This window comes from Meleagris gallopavo, chromosome 9 (assembly GCF_000146605.3).
Source record: "Meleagris gallopavo isolate NT-WF06-2002-E0010 breed Aviagen turkey brand Nicholas breeding stock chromosome 9, Turkey_5.1, whole genome shotgun sequence".
Classification (NCBI taxonomy): Eukaryota; Metazoa; Chordata; class Aves; order Galliformes; family Phasianidae; genus Meleagris; species Meleagris gallopavo.
The window spans coordinates 16,409,159-16,426,780 of NC_015019.2; the positions used below are offsets into that span (position 1 = coordinate 16,409,159).

The 17,622-nt window shown below is 44.4% G+C and overlaps 1 protein-coding gene across 1 annotated transcript; it reads right to left on the reverse strand.

The window, feature by feature from the left end:
* Positions 1–640: 640 nt before the first annotated feature.
* SLC25A43 (solute carrier family 25 member 43) lies at positions 641–16,438 on the reverse strand. The gene is made up of 5 exons (XM_031554704.1): positions 16,356–16,438; positions 15,814–16,055; positions 14,722–14,894; positions 3,571–3,705; positions 641–2,534 (listed from the first exon to the last, which is right to left on the reverse strand). Exons 1-5 carry the CDS (start codon positions 16,421–16,423, stop codon positions 2,331–2,333), a joined length of 822 nt encoding a protein of 273 aa, XP_031410564.1. The 5' UTR covers positions 16,424–16,438; the 3' UTR covers positions 641–2,330.
* Positions 16,439–17,622: the final 1,184 nt, after the last annotated feature.

Below are 17,622 nucleotides of genomic sequence, written 5' to 3' on the forward strand. Positions count from 1 at the left end.
CCGCACAGCCTCGGGCACGGCGGCGGGCCGGCAGGCAGGCAGGCAGACACGCACACGCACCGCCGCACAGCGCCCACGGCTTAGCCTAGGGCTGCTCCGTGACCTCGGGCCCCGTTCCCACGCACCACTTTACGTGCAGTGGAAGCAGTTGGTTGAGTGCTCCTGAAACAGTTTTGTTACCTTTCGGAGGGGTTTCTCACAGAATCACAGCACCTTAAAGCTCCCCCGGCTCCAACCCCTGCCATAGGCTGGCTGCCCCCAGCTTAGGCTGCCCAGGGCCCATCCATCCCACCCCAGGGCTGGGTGCACGCAGCTCTGGGCAGCAGTGCCAAGGCCTGCAGAAAGTTCTTTCTGACATCTGACCACAATTTCCCCTCCTTTAGTTTAAAGCCCTTCGTCCTATCACTGTCAGCTCCTCTCAAGCACTGTAAGGCTGCAATGAGGTCTCCCCAGAGCCCTCTCTTCTCCATGCTGAACGAGCGCAACTCCCTCAGACTTTCTTCATAGGAGAGACCAACCTCACCCTGCACATGCCTTAACATCTCTTCCAGGAGGACCTGCTCCATGATCTCAGACTCACGAGCCCACGGTTCCCCAGCTCTTCCTTCTAAGTAGATGCAATTACACAAGGAGAGGTTTGGCTGATACAAAGTTAATGAATGGTTTATAAGCCTGAGGAGTAAACTGTAATACAGAGGTGTCAGTGGCATATCACAAACAAGTTAGAGGTACCTTGTTGACTCGCTTGACTCTCATGAGGTTTGAAGAGGTGAGCGAACATTTATACGCATCTATCATTCAATCTTTAACATCTATTTAGAAATACGTCAGTTAAAAAAAAAAACAACACAAAAAACATCCAAGTAGTATGCTTTGAACAGGTAAGAGCATTGTTCAGAAATCAGTTCTTCCCCAACTTGCACACAAGTCGTGTTTCCTTATTCATACACATCAAATAAACATCAGTATTGTTACTGACACTGTGCAGAGATAGGGAAACTGAGGCACAGAGGAACACCTTCACTGGGCAGACTGATGAGAGCCAGGAATACTTTCAGCCTCCACGTGGCTCAGAAGCCACAAGGACTGCTCCCTACCATCTTGAGTTTTGCTATCAACACCCGTGCTTCTCTCTGAGAAGAAAACCAGCCATCACAGCAGTACACAGCAAGTCCATTGCTGGAGATACCACAAGACCTCAGCTGTAGGGTACAACATTAAGACCAGGGGCAAAGCAGGTCTTAAAGTTACCTCAGATAATGGTACTATATTGCCTGAAAGGGCCCCAGCCTGGTGAGAGGGCAGTGGTACCAGTGAGAACCTGGTGGTTGTGCTGAGTTTCCAACCTAAGGAAGTGCTGTGGACCCCGGACTGCAGAAGTTCAAGAGGGAAAGTGAGAGGACGTGTGCACGGTGTTCTTCTGCAGGCAAGTTCTGAGCAGCACGAGGGTCTGTCCACAAGGACTGAGTAGTTTAGCATAAAAAAATAGAACTTTAAGAATACTGAAAAACATCGTAAGGCTTGTGGCTCTGAAACAGCTGACACACTTAAGGTCTGCATTTTTCAGAAAATATTTTAGTTAGAAATTTTCAGGAAAACCTTTTTTCTAAGCCTGAAATAACTCAAGTACACAGGAGAAAGGAAGAAAGATTCCCAGTAAGCACCTAAGTTTAGAAGATTGTCATTCCAGTGTGTTACAGTCTATTAGCAAAAACACAATTGCAGCAGCGTATTTTCACTGCTATGCCAAAAACATGTACAAAATTATTATTCTTAAGGAAGTCTCAAAAATGGACGAGTGGATTCTGGAGTGTGAATGAACTAAGGCTAATTCTGCATCTGCAGAATGCCACGTCCACCCATTATTACTAAAGAGGAGATTTCCGTAGAATTGCTTGCATTTGTCTATCTAGTCTGCTTACCATTTTCTGATGACTTCTTATCACAAGTTACTTTAAAAAAAATCCAATTTGCGCTTTCTTAATGTTTTTAAGATGCAATTTGTACTTGTCCCAGTTTTCATTCTCTCTGCAAGTGGTTTATCTTAAAGTGGCTATCCAGCACTGAGAAGCACCTAGAATAGCATCAATTCAAGTTGCAATAGCATACAGTGTGTTCAGACTAGTTGCATCTCTCCTCCTTGGTGTATGCTTACTATTTTTATTGTTTGCATCCATTCAGCAAATGAGATAAGAGGTTTATTCATCCCCTGCATCCTGTAGTCTCAGCACTAAAGCCATGCAACTTGCTGAGATGCTGGTACCTGCAGTTCAGCATGTCTTTCTTGCAAAGTTTCTGAAGAAAAGGCTTCTCCAATGGATGCTCTCATGTCAGTTTTCAAGAGCTGATTTCCTTGGCTCGAAGTTTTCTCTTCGGAGGCGTTTTAATTCTCTCAGTTCTTGAGGCAGTAAACTCTGATCCACCCCAGGAGTCAGCTTGTAACTTAAAGGAGATTCGATATAACCATTTCTGTACAGACAGACCCGCTTGCAGAATTCAAAGGTGGTAAACATAACACCAAAGTATGGCACAATCTGAATTAAAAAAAAGCAGCATGTTATACTCATAGTATTCTTAGATGCTTTTATAAAGGAAAACTCCTAGAATTTCAGGTTTGATGTGATCTGCTAACAGAATTGTGCTCATTTACATGAAGTTAGACTCTCCTCAGACTTGGTTTGCACCTGCATCATGCTGAGGAGTTTGCTACTTGTACGTAGCTAATTCTAGCAACACCGTGATGAACAAGGTCTGTGCTAACCTGTAGGTTATCACAACTTCTAAAATATCTAAGCAAACCTTAAGCAACCTCAGCAAATCCTAATAGGAAACACGGACTTTATTCTTCATAAAGCAGAATGACTGAACAACTTTCTTCTTTTTCCCTGTGCAAAATGAGCAACCCTGGTGCTGCCTGCCTTTATGCCAGCCAAGGCAGGGCCAGCCATAGCCCAGCCATCACCACTAGTTCTGCTCAGTTACCACTCATCAGCTGACCAGCAGTAACCTGCACAGGTAATCCTCAATGCAGCACTGTAGAATCTATCTATCTATCTAATTAACCTTATGTTTAAGCTATCATGTTTTATTTCATGCTTTCATCTCTGTAAGGGCTGCAGTAACTGATGTGCATGCACTACTAGCTCGCTGCAAAACGCAGCTTTTGACTTCTGCGGGAGTGGTTGATACAAGAGCTATTTTTGTTATAGCTAGGTACAGTCTGTCAAATTACTGGAGCTCAGATGAAAAGCAGAACTTGGTTAGCTGCTTTAAGCACATCACTAGCTGTCCCGCGTCCATCCTCTGGCTTGCGTGACAGAAACACTCCCTTTCCTAAGGGCATTCAAACGAACTTGAAAGAAGTCACATAAAGAAGCTGAACTTGCACCTACAGAAATACAACCAAACCTGTGATCCAAAGCTGGCTTATAGCCTGCCTGAGGTTATACCTGCGCTGTGACTGCCTTTGTCATCTGTAGGCCACTAATAAGTATGGAGGGTTGCCACATGCTTTGTAACTTCAATTGTGCGAGAGCGTGCCTTGGTTCAGCGATGAAAACAAAAGCTCACCTTGAGCAGGCTGGGTGTGAGGCCGCTCCAAAGCCCGAGCACACCTTTGTTCTTCATGGTTTGCCGGAAACAGTCAGCCATGCCTGTGAAATGGACATCCACTGTGCCACAGTGAGGGAGCCACGGACTCTGCGCCTGTTCAAGACACATCCAGAGGGTTCACAGCAAGCAGAGGAAAACTGGCGTAAAGAAAAATAAATACCTTCTCCATTCTGGCAAGGAACAGACTGATCTGGATTCTTCTGTTGATCAAGAAGTATCCACCGTTTTGCCTTCATAAACTGAGCAGAGAGTGATTTCACTCTCTGAGAGGTATGAAAGGGAGCAGTAGTTTCCACCAGGATTTCCTTTTGCGCCATGTCACAGCTCACATCTGGGAGAGGCATTTCAGAACCCTGGCAGCAGAGCACCAGCGGGCTGGAAGCCCAGGGTTGGCCCCAGACACCACTGGGCCTTCCTGTAAGTCTGATAAAGCAGGAGCGTGCTGCCTTGACTCTGTCTGCTCAGGCCACGTTTACACTGCAACGAGAAGAGCAAACTGCTCTATGCACTGAGGAGCAACAGCAGAGATGGAACACATCTCAGCACAGGCTGTACAAGCCCGCCGAGGGCTGCAGGCAAGCAGCTGGTGCCTGTGTTCTGGTATCTTTGCTACGTGCTCAGCTCGCCCAAATCAGCTACTTGTTCAGCTTGGGAACATCCTGCTGGACTGATACTACATTTCCAACTGCAGCGAACACTGCCTTGGTTCACATGGAGGAAGTGTAGTGTGTCATTTTTAACAGCAAAATCCTTCCTTCGTTAATCTCCCCCTATGTTAGCACAGACAGGACAACTTGACCTTGAATAATCCCATCCTCACCCATCTGTGCACATGCAGCAAGCTGTGGGTTTGTTCTACATTGGCACATCAGGGACTCGCTCATACCCACATACCTCACAGGAGCATGGGGGGACCCCAGGATACAACTTGGCGATTGGAACATAGAGCTGATCATCACAGGGCAGGAGTTTGGTAAGAACAGGACAAGTACCGCTAATCGGTTGGTGAATACAGATATTAATATCTTCTCTTTTACTTGAAACACCACACGATATAGCATTTCTTCCTTGCTTGGTCAAACTAACCCACAGCTTCTCAGAGTTGCTAAGCCTGTGATGACAAGCCTCTTGTTAACCGACAAGTGGTGATGACATTTTCTACATGCCTGAGCTATAGCATTTCAAATACTTGGCAACTTGGACGGTAAAAGTGAAAACGGATCAAGACTCATGCTCCAGATATACCAGAGAAGCTGCTAATCAAATGGTTTAAAGGTTATTGTATCCTGTTGCATTGCTGGCAAGTCTACAGCTAAACTTTAGAAGCAAATGAAAAAAAAACAACCACCAAAAAAAATTCAAACAAACCAAAAACAAACGGCCTCCCCCACAAAACCTGCACGTGCCTTCTTCAGACTTCTCTTCTATTCCCTTCTTCTATTCTATATATTTTTGTATACAATTAAAATGCATGTGAAACGCTCCTGAGAGCAGGTTACAGGTGAAAACATACCATTTGTTCTGATAGGACTTTGGGAGGTGATTTTAGGAAAGCAGCTGTCTGCTAAGAGAGCAGGCAATACGCTTTCACTACGTCCTTATCTGGTGGCTTCTGGATCTCCTTGGTCACGTCCCGGCTCTTTTATCCCATACACAAGTAGGGCTGAGGATTAATCCATGGTCTTTTACACTTGAAGCAAAAGGAAGCAGAAGTATTTGCTTTTCTCTGGACTTTTTTCAACAGCATACACCTAATTTGCAAGAGAGGGATCACATTTCTGGGCAAAGAGCAGTTGAACTGCTCTCATCACTTATCCCCTTTGTGTCTACATTGGCCTTTCCCATTCCAAGGGGCTATCATTGTGTCTGTAATTCCCATCTCTGGTGCAAGTTCCCACAGCCTCCTGGTTTATGGTTCAGAGAAGCAGATGTGATGGGATTTAACTGACAGGACTTTATGGTATTACCAGCCTTGCCTTTACAGAATGATCAAGGTAACAGAGCTACTCTGGTAGCCAAGGTTTATGCACATGTTCACTTCTGCTCCCTTGCTACAAGAAAGCTGTCTGCTTGGCTTTTTCACTTAAGGGGTAATAAGGGTTTAAAAAGCAATAGCTAAATCCCACAGAAAGAAAGACAGTAGTTGAGAAACTGCTCTATGAAGACTTTCATGACTATACTGTAGAAGATGCTGAGTGCTGCAACTGAGATTTCAGGGATCAGTTCCGCTAAGAATGGTGACATTACCACCAGGGATGCTTAGATGAGTGCCCAAATGATGGAAATATCCTTAATAATGCAACAGTGGTCATAGGAGAGCTGGAATCAAAATCTTGTTCTTTTTTCTGGCCTATGAGCCAGTGTCCACAAGCTTTTACGGTAAAAGAAGGTACAGGCAGCAACACTGTGAAGAGGAACAACTTTCTGAAAGGCTTTGGGAAAGCAGGGATGCTACTGACGTGGACCTTCCTTCCTTTTTAAGTCCTTTTGTGGTAGGCAGGGCATGACCTGCCAGAATTAACTGCAGGAGTTTAATTTAATCCCCTGGGTTACTGTATACAACACAAAGGCACATATAGATTGATTTTGATATTAGCACTCCTGCCTACAACACCAATGCCGGCATTCAGTAAGGGTCTGCGTGCAGCAAACACAACCAGAACACAGTTAAAAAGGCACAGGTAAGTCAGAGCCTCAGGTTTCTGATTTGCCCACAGACTGTGGCCTCTTAAGAAATTTACTGAAAGACTGCTTAGAGTAACATTCACTATGGTTATTACAGCCATTTTCAAAATTTCAGGCCATGGGCAAAGCGTGCTTTGCCAGGCTTCCTGCTTTATGGGAGCAGTGTGTTTCTAAGAGCACAGACGCAGTACGTAAGCAGCAACTGTCCACAGAACTACAATCATCTACTGAAAAAAAAAAAAAAAAGTCTAGAAGTTACATTAGTGCACAGTTAAGGATTTGGTATTCTGGAGCACAGATAAATAAACACAGAATGTATTAACAGAAGACAAAAAAAACAGGGGTGGTGGGGAAATGTTTTGTTTGTCATTGTTTTTAATGAAAAAAAAAAGATGGCTGTGGGTTTTGGGTGGTTCTGTATCACTTAAGCATGTCTGCAACAGCACAACGCTCACAACCGCCCTATGGCACCAGAGCAGGAAAATGGAAGTAACCAAACTGATCAGACGAGTTTCTCCACCTCTTCTCAGAAACCTGCTGTCACATACACAAACATCTCATTCCAAAAAGATCAGCTTTGTGAGACATTTCAAACCAGACACCTCAAAGCGGCTTCCTTCCCCTGTTCTGATACCACTTGGCACTACGGGCAGCTGAACAGAGAGCTTTTTGTTACCAACACTTTTAAGGACTTCATTCTAATCCAGGTATGGTTGTCTCGTACTGCAGAAGGTGGGAGACACCGTACAGCTCACTGCACTGATAGCAGAGTTCAGGAGTCGGGCAGAGTGGTAACAGGGCTAAGGCACTCATCTTGTTACACTGATGAATGCTGGGCTGCATTAGTGATTAAAGCACATCTAGTGCACAGTTGGCTCTATCTGCTCTGAAAAACAGGGCCTTTCAGGATCCAGAGGCCTTCAAGCCTAAGGAGTCACAGTGACCCATGCCGAAGTTAGCAATCTGTTCTGCTCTGACAACCCGTGAGGCAGAGGGGTGCATGAAGAGACCCTTTGACCCGCACTTGGGGTAATATTTTTTATAAAGACACAAACCATTTAAATAAGGGAGAAACCCTGTGACAAAACTCTGGTTAAAGTTAATTGTTACCTGCAGACTTCTCAGATCCCATCTCTCCCACTGTCAGCAGCATGAGCTGGGTGCCAGAACCACAGCCACACTGGGAACTAACCTCACACATCCTGCTCAAGATTTCTACCTCCATCAGCCCCCTACTTCGCATTCCTCTTAGCACTGGACCACTGATGTAGTCCACTGCAGCTGTGGACTGTGCACCCAAAGAACAACCATTTTAATCTTCCCAAGGCTCTCAGCAGCAAGAGAGGGACAAAGCAGAACGCAGGCACGTGTTCCCCTCCCTCCCTTTGGAGATACAACGTTCCTACACACGGTTCAGGACTATTTGGTTTGCCACTATCTGAATTTACACGTTAAAAGTGATTATTTGGAAATACTTCTCTTTATTTAACATACTTTTCCCCTTCCTCTTTATGTTTCTAAAAACTTCATTGGTACAAAGCTGTTTTCTTTCCCTTCTGACTGCGCAGAACTGATGGCACACTATAGCAGTACTGTTACATCCTACAGCAGTACTACTATGCAGTGCTACAGCTACCACAGGAGCTATGCTATTCTGATGGCAGATATAGTAATTTGTTTTTGGTTATTCATACATTGTCAAAAGATTTGGAGTCCTACACGTTTGATCCATTACCAAAAGAAACTCAAAAAGTCAGGAAAGCATTTTATAACACAGCACACAAATTCATGCTCTTAATCTGGAAGCTAAAATAAGAAGTCTTTGTGTTTGCAGCCTGCATTAATGAGGACACTCGCAAGAGGCAAGTGTAATTGCAGTTCAAAGGAAAATGAAGGACAAATATTGCAGTTTTCATTCAGGTTAATGCTACTACAACAGTCAAAAGAAACTTCACTCAAGCGAAGACTGAATGCTTATCAGATACAACTCAAATAAGAGATAACTGAGATGTGAACAAGTATTAATATTGGAGGAAAAATGTAAAGTACCAGGCAAGTCAATCTCCCTTCCTGAAAGACAGCCCTACCTGGGTGTGACAGACTTTTCTGTGCTGTTGGTCTAGTAATACTGACTTACCCCTGCATGGGAACACAAAGCCCAGTGAAGGTCCTCAGGCATGCAGTAAGGCAAACAATGAGCAGTTAGGAGGAGGCAATCATTTCCAGCACATCACAGCAAAGCAGCTGACTGACAGCTTCCTGCACTCTAAGAACATGTTGTCCTTTCCTCTGCAATCTGAACTGGGGCCAAATCTCTCTGCCTTGCTGAAATTATTGGCACTGAGGATGCAAAACAGTTTACTGTCTGCTGGAAAGAGTTTGCCCCAGCTCTAAACACACCACTGCCAAGCCTGTTGTATTGTGAGGCTCTGTGCTCTGGTGAAGAATCCCTTCCTTGCTATTGGATGCAATCTTCCCCTGCTCTTAACACTTAACTTCTTTGTGCTACAAAGAAATCTTAGATAAAGAATACAGAGCTCTTCTTCCTCAAGGTGGCAGTGCAAACTCCTTGCATGGAGGTTTTGGGGTCATTTCAAATGCGTGGTGATGATTCAGCTCAAGCCTTACAAACAGGAGCACAGATTTCATGTACACGAGCAGTGATTTTCTACATGGCATAAACCTGCAGGCAGGCTAGCTTGTTTCTATGCAGAACACAGCAAAAAGCACAGGTTCTCACATCTCCCCCTGTCTTTGTAGGAATTCAGAAGAAAATTAATGTTTCTAAAGGATTGAGGCTTTTCTGTGGACATATTTTCATTGGCCATTACATGGATGAGGTACAGAATAACACTGTATCAGAATAAATCAGATATAAAAGAGGAATATCCACAAAGTTTTAGCTCCTGCATCATTCCAAGCACAGACATGCTGCAAATCAATACATGGCACTCAGGGGATAAGAGTGGTGGCTTCTGCTCTGGAGACATGTCCATCTCCCTGCTGAAAGCGATGGGGCCACAACAGCCACAGCATGCCCTAACCCTGCCTTCCTCCCACAACCAGCTGGGTACAGCATGCTTTCCTGCTTCCTTCTGGAAGATCACTGTGCTGCTCTGCTAAGATCCTGCTGTAATCCAGCTTGGAGTAAGCATTAGCACAGCACAGCTTCCCGGATGAACAGGGTGAAAGACCCACAGCAGCAGCAGACTGGCCCAAGGCAGACCTGGATGTTACATCAGCGCAGTTCTACTTCTAAGCCTTATTTACCATTTCCCCTCTCTTATCCAGTTTTTCCACTGACACTATTCAGCATTTTGGCTTCACAGGCAGCCAGGCCTTGCATTTCTCTCCTAGGAAAGTCTGAGGATTGGAGAGAAGAGTGTTGGAGGTTAGTTCAGATGTACAAAGCTACCTGAAGCTGTTACAGCATGCAAGGCCCGCAGTGCTCTCATGCAGCTGTTCTCAGGCACTGACTTGCTGCATATCCAACCAGCACTTCCCAAAGCAGCAGGGCTCTCTAACCCTGCAATACCCTCAGAGACTGTGGTGTGAAACATCTTTGTTGCAACACCAAAACAATAAAAATGCCAGAAGCTGAAAGCATTAGGTACAGGGGGAGAAGGACACAGGGACAAAGGAAGGGATTTTACCAAAACCAGAATCTGATTTTTATTAACTATTGGTTAATAGGGGAGCCAGGCAGGTCCTAAGTTGAAGTAGCACCCAGAACACGGTCCTGAACCCTGGCAGCAAGGGGGAAGGGGAACATGAGATCATGAGGAGAAGTAAGAAAGGCAGGAATTCACATTGCCACTTCCCCCTCAGGTAGAATAGTTTTGGAATTCAATTTCTATCTGTGCACTCGCTTTCACACAATTTGAAGGAAATTAGTATCAGTGAAACCTCTGTTGAGTTGAAATCAGAGAGCAGGATCAAAAGTTACCAGGGGCAAGGACCAACAGCAGAATCCTTACTACAGAAGCCTTACTTCAACAGGAAATCATAACTAAAGGTGGCAATATTGCTCTTTGCTGTCTCACACATTACGGAATTTGCTCCCAAATCTATCTCTGAACATTTTCAAGACTCAGGCTCCTGTGCAGTTCACTGCTACCCAGTCTCCCTGCACAAAGTCTCACAGCACGTATGCTTCTAAGATGTCATGTGAACCACATGACCCAAAAGGCACTTTTTATTTTAAACTGGGTCATGGCTCCAATAACAAATTCCCATGTGAGACCACCACAGATCTCACACACAGCAGGGACACTGCAACTTGCGAGCTCCGCGAGGCTGCCATGCCAGCACCTCTGATTCTTTAGGTTACAAAGAACTCAAAGCATTTACATCATTTACAACAAATTTCACACTTGCATCCTATGTTCCAAAGGACCAAAAAAAAAAATCCAAACCCCAAGCCATTGACAACCTCTCTTCCTTTCCTGTGCTGCAGATTTGCAGGCAGCTGAGGTTTGACTGATTCACTTCTGTCACTGAACAGAGGCCACTTCATGGGTGATGCATGGCAGCACTTGATGCTAACCAAGAACAATGAACCCGCTCGTTTACAGCAGCAGAGAGAATTCACAGCCTGGATTTTAAAACAGTAGGATCAGACATATTGAACAACACCTTACACTGAGAGATGTCCTCAAAACTTAAGAATGCTATGCAGTCAACACCAAAAATGTGCCGAATCCTGTAGTGTAGTATAAGTATGTTTATTTTATTTTACAAGAGTTTGATGGCTGTCCCTGAGTAACATCTACTGCAAAAAAAAAGAGTTCAGACAACTTTTAGTTAAAGAAATTAAAACAAACAGTACCAGCAAAATTCAAGCAGAGGACAGAACTTAAGCAATGCATGCAAAGTTTGTTCACATAAGCAGGCGAGAGGTACCTGTAACAGTTAATGACCTGTGAGACTTTAGGGCCATCCTTGTGCATTTTGCCTCCCCAAACCACCCAAGTCACACATCAAAGTGGAGTGAAAGCTGAGAAGTGCCAGCCAGGGGCAGCTGAGCCTAACACCAAGGCCACACACAGAGAAGGAAAGGCCAACTTGAGTATTAGGTTTGCACAGCCCTCTAGCATGTTTATAGATACTCAGCTCTGCACATAGTCTAGGGTTGCTGTCAGTCTATTAATAATATTCTGTATGGCATGTAAAGAGTTCTAAATCCAACCTTCTTGGTTGAAATACCAGAGCTCAGTGTATTATGCACTCCAGGAGGTCATCACAGACAAAAAGATGACGTGGGAAAGGAGAAGAGTATTACCAGTGCGTCCCTTCTTTACAGGCTTCTTTACAGGCAGGTATCTCCATGCTTAAAAGTTTTCTTGTATGTGTTTAAATAAGCTGACAAGGTAAGACTGAACAGCACTTAAGATACTGTCAAATGAGAAAGGAAAGGCAAGAATAACAGTCATAAGAATACACAGATAATAAGTTTTTGGACAGAAGCTGAGAAAGCATGAGTCAGGAAAGTATTTAATGCAAAATGTTCCTCTGAACAACCCTCTTCTTCCATATTCCCCTTCTACAGATGCACAACAACAGCCATATGTCCATGCTGAAACATGCACACAGTACCTCTTAATTCTCTAACTTCCAGTCAGGAGCAAAGCAAAAAAAAGGAAGACAAAAGAATAAAATTAGGACAGTCACAACAGAGAGCGCTCACATTCAGTAAGACTCAACCACATGAATTAATGCCTCATTTAAGAAAGCCAATCAAGTTCATTTACCAAACAAACCATCTTTGGAAAAAAAAATAAACACAATAAAGATAATTCTAGCAGCAGAGAAGAAAGAAACCATGGTTACAGAAAAAGACTAACATCATAAATCATCACCAAAGCAAAGAAGGAGAACCGTTTGCTGACAGGCTGATCCTGTTCCCACAGATGCCAATGACAGAAGCTGCTGACATAAGGACTGTAGGAGTCAGATGCATAAAATGAGAAAGGATGAAGCAAAATGATTGCAACAGAGACTAGAGATAGTACTTACGCTTCCTATCATAGCAATATTTATTTTGCATCTTTGCAAACAATTCATGCTTTTCTAGACGAGGAGACAGATGGAGCCAACTCTTCCAAGACTGCCCAGCATGTCAGGTAAAGATCTGAACTGCATGTTTTGGGCTCAGGCTTGTGTTCAGTGGCAGTATCAGAGAAGACAGCCTAGTTTCTGAAGCTCCTGAGACTACCTTGTAACTCCCTGCTTCTCCATCACCAGTGGGTTCACTGGAAGTTGTCTTTGGCTATATACTGCCTTCATCTGATACGGACCTCTACAACACGCAGGGCTCCTCTCCATACACAAAACTAGTCTTTATGGCTTCAAAACCAAGCAGGACACTCATATGAGGTTCAATGATGGCTAACGGCTTTGGGACACCCTTCTTTTTATCAGCTAGAAAATGGAATTGTTGAATGAAGCTGAGCAGAATAAAACGGCTGAGGAAAACAAGAACTCAGAGATATGTGTTCCCCTGTTCTCTATGGAACGCTGAAATGCCTCAAAGCTCTGTTTTTCCCTGCTTTATTCTCTCCTTTCCCATGCCCCTTGCATGATACCCATTCTGGTGCTGCTCTGATCATTCCTGTCTTCTGACCATCTCCCTTCAGGCTGAGCAGACCAGCAAGCACACACACTGAAGAGCTGACCCTTGCAAGGCTGAGCAACATCCTGATGCTAACCGTGAAATCATGTTACATGAGATCCATACCCTGCTTTATATCAGCTTGGGCGCAATTTTCAAAGGATCTCATTTCCAGACAGGCCTACATGAGTCACTTCCAAGTTATGGGCTGTCACATCTAGACAGCTGCATACTCCCATGCTGTCAGAATAAACTGCTGGACAGGTGTTGCCTCTCTAAGCTTGGAAAACCACTATTCAGTTGTTGCAACACATCTACGAAGAAAAATACACTCTACCACTGAGCATTTCTTTGCTTCAGATACATTTTTAACATATCTATTTCCTACCTATTTAGGAAGTTAATCCAATTCCTCATTCTGGAAATGTCAGGCATCTTAAGCATCCCATTGGCAAAAGAGCACAGCCTAGTGGCAACAAGATGAATGATGTCCCCCTCGCCTATGGAGACAAGGCTGGACACAGAACATCACACCATTCACTCCTGCAACTGCTGAACTGATCACAAAAACTGAATAACTGAACGCTTAAGTAACTGACACATCAAGAGAAAAAGATTAAAAGGGAAACAATGCATCACATGTTTTCTTTAATCTTCAGGCAACAACACTGCTATGAGCCCGAGGATTAAGAGAAAAGTAAGAGTTGTAGGAGGCAACTGATTTTCATAGACCCGTTTATACAGCTGAAAAAATAACCCATTTTCATGACCAGAACCTGCTTCTTACCTGAGATGTTTTATGAGGTACTCGATGGGCTCAGCTTAAGGTTTACCTTTTGCACACATCAGCTACAAGAGCTGGTCTCAAAAAAGACTTCTGCTGAAGTCCTTTTTTACAAGGTGGAAAGAGGTCACTTACTGCTTCTGTGATACTGGATCTGAGCTCTGTCTGAAAAAGGGAATCCTGGAGAAGAGAGAAATTCACAGCCTCGATGACCTTTTGCTAGCTTGTGACTTAACCACAGGGAATGGGGGAAGGGAGATTCTAAAATGCTGCCACACAAAATAACATTGTTTCGGATAAGTCCACAAAAGCTTTCTGTTAAGTTTACAGTTCCATGAACTGGGCTGAAAGAAGGAATTCAGATGCCATAGCCAAATAGCCACCAAAGAACGATAGCTATTCACTGTCACTCTACTGGTGAAGCTCCAACAAAAAGATGACAAAGATGACAACGTCAAATGAATTATGGCAATGAGACAGAAGCTGTAGGATGTGAAGGTTTTTGTTTGGTTTTTAACCATTATGACTAAACTTTTAGGAAAAAGAAGCAGCAAGACAATGGGAGCAACTGTGAAGTTCCATTAACTACAGGAGTCAGAAAGAAGAGTCAGGATGGTTCTGATCCTTCAGATTTAATATGTGCTGAGCAAGTTTCTTGTGATTACCCACACGTATGCCAGGCATAAACAGCAGACACAGCAAAACTGGAAATGGCACGGATCTCATTCACTCTAGCTAATACCAAATGAATGAAATGATTGTATTTGACAGATTTGCCAGTTCTTAAGGGTGAGAATTGGAAACACAAATCACATGGCATACTTGAACCTACATCCAAAGTGCAACAACAGTCTTAAAACAATGAATTTTCAGATATTTAAAAACAAAGAAAAGACAAAAACACGACCCACCTAAACCAGAGCATCTGTAGCCTATGTGGTACGAGAAACAAGGCAGTAATGGCTATCCTCATCCCAAGCTCCCGAAACAGGCTCCTCTAACAAAGTACAGCAACATCAGCATTTTGTACCTGCATCTTCCTCTTGACAGTCTCAAAGGGGAAAGAAAGCGTCTGTGCCACACCAGCTGCTACACAGCCATTTATGAAGTTCTGAAGAGGAGTAAAACAAACTATGGGTTCTCGCCAGATTTTGTCCAGATTGATGTAAACAAAGAATGAGCCCATGGAAAATGGGACGGCACCTAGAAAGCAAACCATGCAGAGGTTGATATTAGCACACTGTGCACTAAGAAAACAGCTCTCATTACATAGCCTAGATGGACAGTACAAACTGCTGCCAGCTTACTGTTCACATTGCTCAAATTAGATTAATACCTAGAAAAACTTTTATTTCTAGTCACCAGCTTGCCATTAAACCCTCACAGTTTAGCATCTAGGCATAGAGGTGACAGAGGTATATATTTGCATACTAAAATTGTCAAGTCTCACAACAGGTCAGCTCTTCTGCAACAAACTCCATCTCTGGTCCAATCCAACCCTAGCACCTGTATGGGTAAACAGAGCTGCCTCTTCTGTCAAGCAGATGAGGAACGCTTCTGTCCTCTCCTGCTTGCTTTGTGCTCTCCTAAATTTCATAGTCCAATTCCACATTATAACTACAGATTTTTTTTTTAAACATTACATTATGAAAAAGCAGATGAAATCCAATGGCATTTTTAAAAGTTATTGAGAGAAAATAATTAAATAGCTGTTTCATGTAAAGAGAGACTATCACTAATCTTCACGTTGATTACACACTACTGCTCACAGTGGTCTCACTAAGCAGCCAGGGAGACAAACCCCTGACAGGAATCACAGACATGGCATGCTTACATTTTTTAAAGAGTTAAACAAGAGAAATCCTGCACCTGAGCATAACTGCATTGCCTACAAAAGGAAACTATTTTGATAACGTTTAGCCATACATAAATGCAACGATTTGGGTCAAAATTTGAAGGAATAAAACAGCAGCAAAGATCAGTATTGTTATGCCTTGTAAACCCACATGCCTTCCATGGAACAACACTGCCATTTGTTTTGAAATCATGTGAGCAAGCAAACACATGATATAGGTACAATAAACAATGTGCAATTCGGTCATTTTCCACATGATTATTTTACCTAATACAGCTGGCGTAAGACCACGGTAAAGTGCAAGAAGTCCTTCTTGGTGATAAATTTTGTAAAAAGCATGAAGAATTCCTTCATAAGATGGTTCCAGTCGGTTCTGCACAATAAGCCGGGTTTTAATTACATCGGTAGGGTAAGTCACAACAGTTGCAACCATGCCAGCCAGACTTCCTGCTATGATAGCTCTCCAGTGGGAAATATGGCCCAACTCATCCGTGAAAAGTATAACAAGCCTACAGTAGAAGCATAAAAGAGATATCATTAATGGCAAATGGCAAAAGAAAGAAGGAAAAAAAAAAAAATCCATGAAATAAGAAGGCAGATCTTTTGATACAATTAGAATCATAGAATATGATCCTATGTAACTGTTCTGCTCACAAACTCCTCCAGTAGCAGGAGACGAAACCTCAGTAAGCACTGAATCCAAGACTTCCCTGTATTCTCTAACACCATACAAGCATCAGGTCTCTGTGAATCAGAACATAGGGACGGAAAACACAAGCGGAATAAAAACAACATGCCCAAGAACTCACGCAGAAACACAGAAGTAGGAGTCAACAGCAAGGTCAGAGGCTGGAGTGCACAGCTCCCCACATGCCATTCGCTTTACCTGCAGCCTTCATGAGCTCAGATGCTTCCAGTTCCTGAACGAGTTTTCTGAGGGCAGCTTGGGTAGCTCCACCTGCACCACAGTTCCCAGCACACACTGAACACACAAAGAGTTGCAATTTTCCATTCTGGAGAACCAGAGCACCAATTCAACAGCAGCAACAAAAGCTGCACAGATACAGCGAGGAGCCACTTCCCCCAGTTTACTTCTTTACTTGGCAAGAGATTTCCAAAGTGCTTTTCATCCACAGAACGCCAGTTTATCTACAGGCTGAAAATCACTGTAATGGAAAAGCAGCCTGTACAAAAAGCTCTGTCATCAGCTGTCCAACAGAGACACGGGTCTCCAGCCTTTCTCAGAAGACATCCATCACAGGGCCTTCTGAGAAGCCCCGTGCCCTTCTTCTGCTGCTTAGCTTGGCACAGGGGAGCACACAGGGAAACTTACGCCCAAGCACTATCATGGTCAAAAGGTTAAATGTGAACTGGAAATTCCGAAATGGAAGCAATTGGAGAGGCTGGCCTCCAGCTGACACCTCTGTGCTGCACAGAAGGACACTGCTAGGTACATGGAGCATTTGAAATCAGTGAAGAAACGTTATAGAGGCAGCTGCAGGAAGCAAAAGGAGCTGAGAGTCTTGGCTGGAAGTTCAGAAACCTGCTGTGAAGCGCTAACTGAACTAAACAGCGGACCAAAAGAGTTTTGTTCGTCCAGGGCAAAACAACCGACAACAACACACAAGTCGCTGCTCGCTCAGCCGACGCTCTTTCACGTGCGCTGCACTTTGCGCTGCGTGCCGGATCCCTGCACCTACCCGTCCCGCGCCTGCAGCGCGCCCGGAGCAGAGCCGAGATGGCAGCGCTCCGCCCGCACGCAGCCGCCCTCAAAAGCACAGCGGAACGAGAAGCGAACCGCGGCGCCGCGAGCGGCAGAACCCCCGGCTCCCGCAGTGCCCGGGACCGCCCCGCGACCTGCTGCCGGGTCAGCACCGGCACGAGACGTTAAAGCGAGTAAGGCGGCGTACCGCCTTCAAGAACTACGGGAGCCGAACAGCAGTAGAGGGAAAGACCCGAATCCCGACTTCCTTTCCTTGACACGGATGACCGAAGCGCCGCACTGAGGAGCGAGCAGCGCTGCAGCTGCGCTCCGGGCGGCCCTGCCCGCTCGGAAGGGCTCAGCCGGACCCGCCG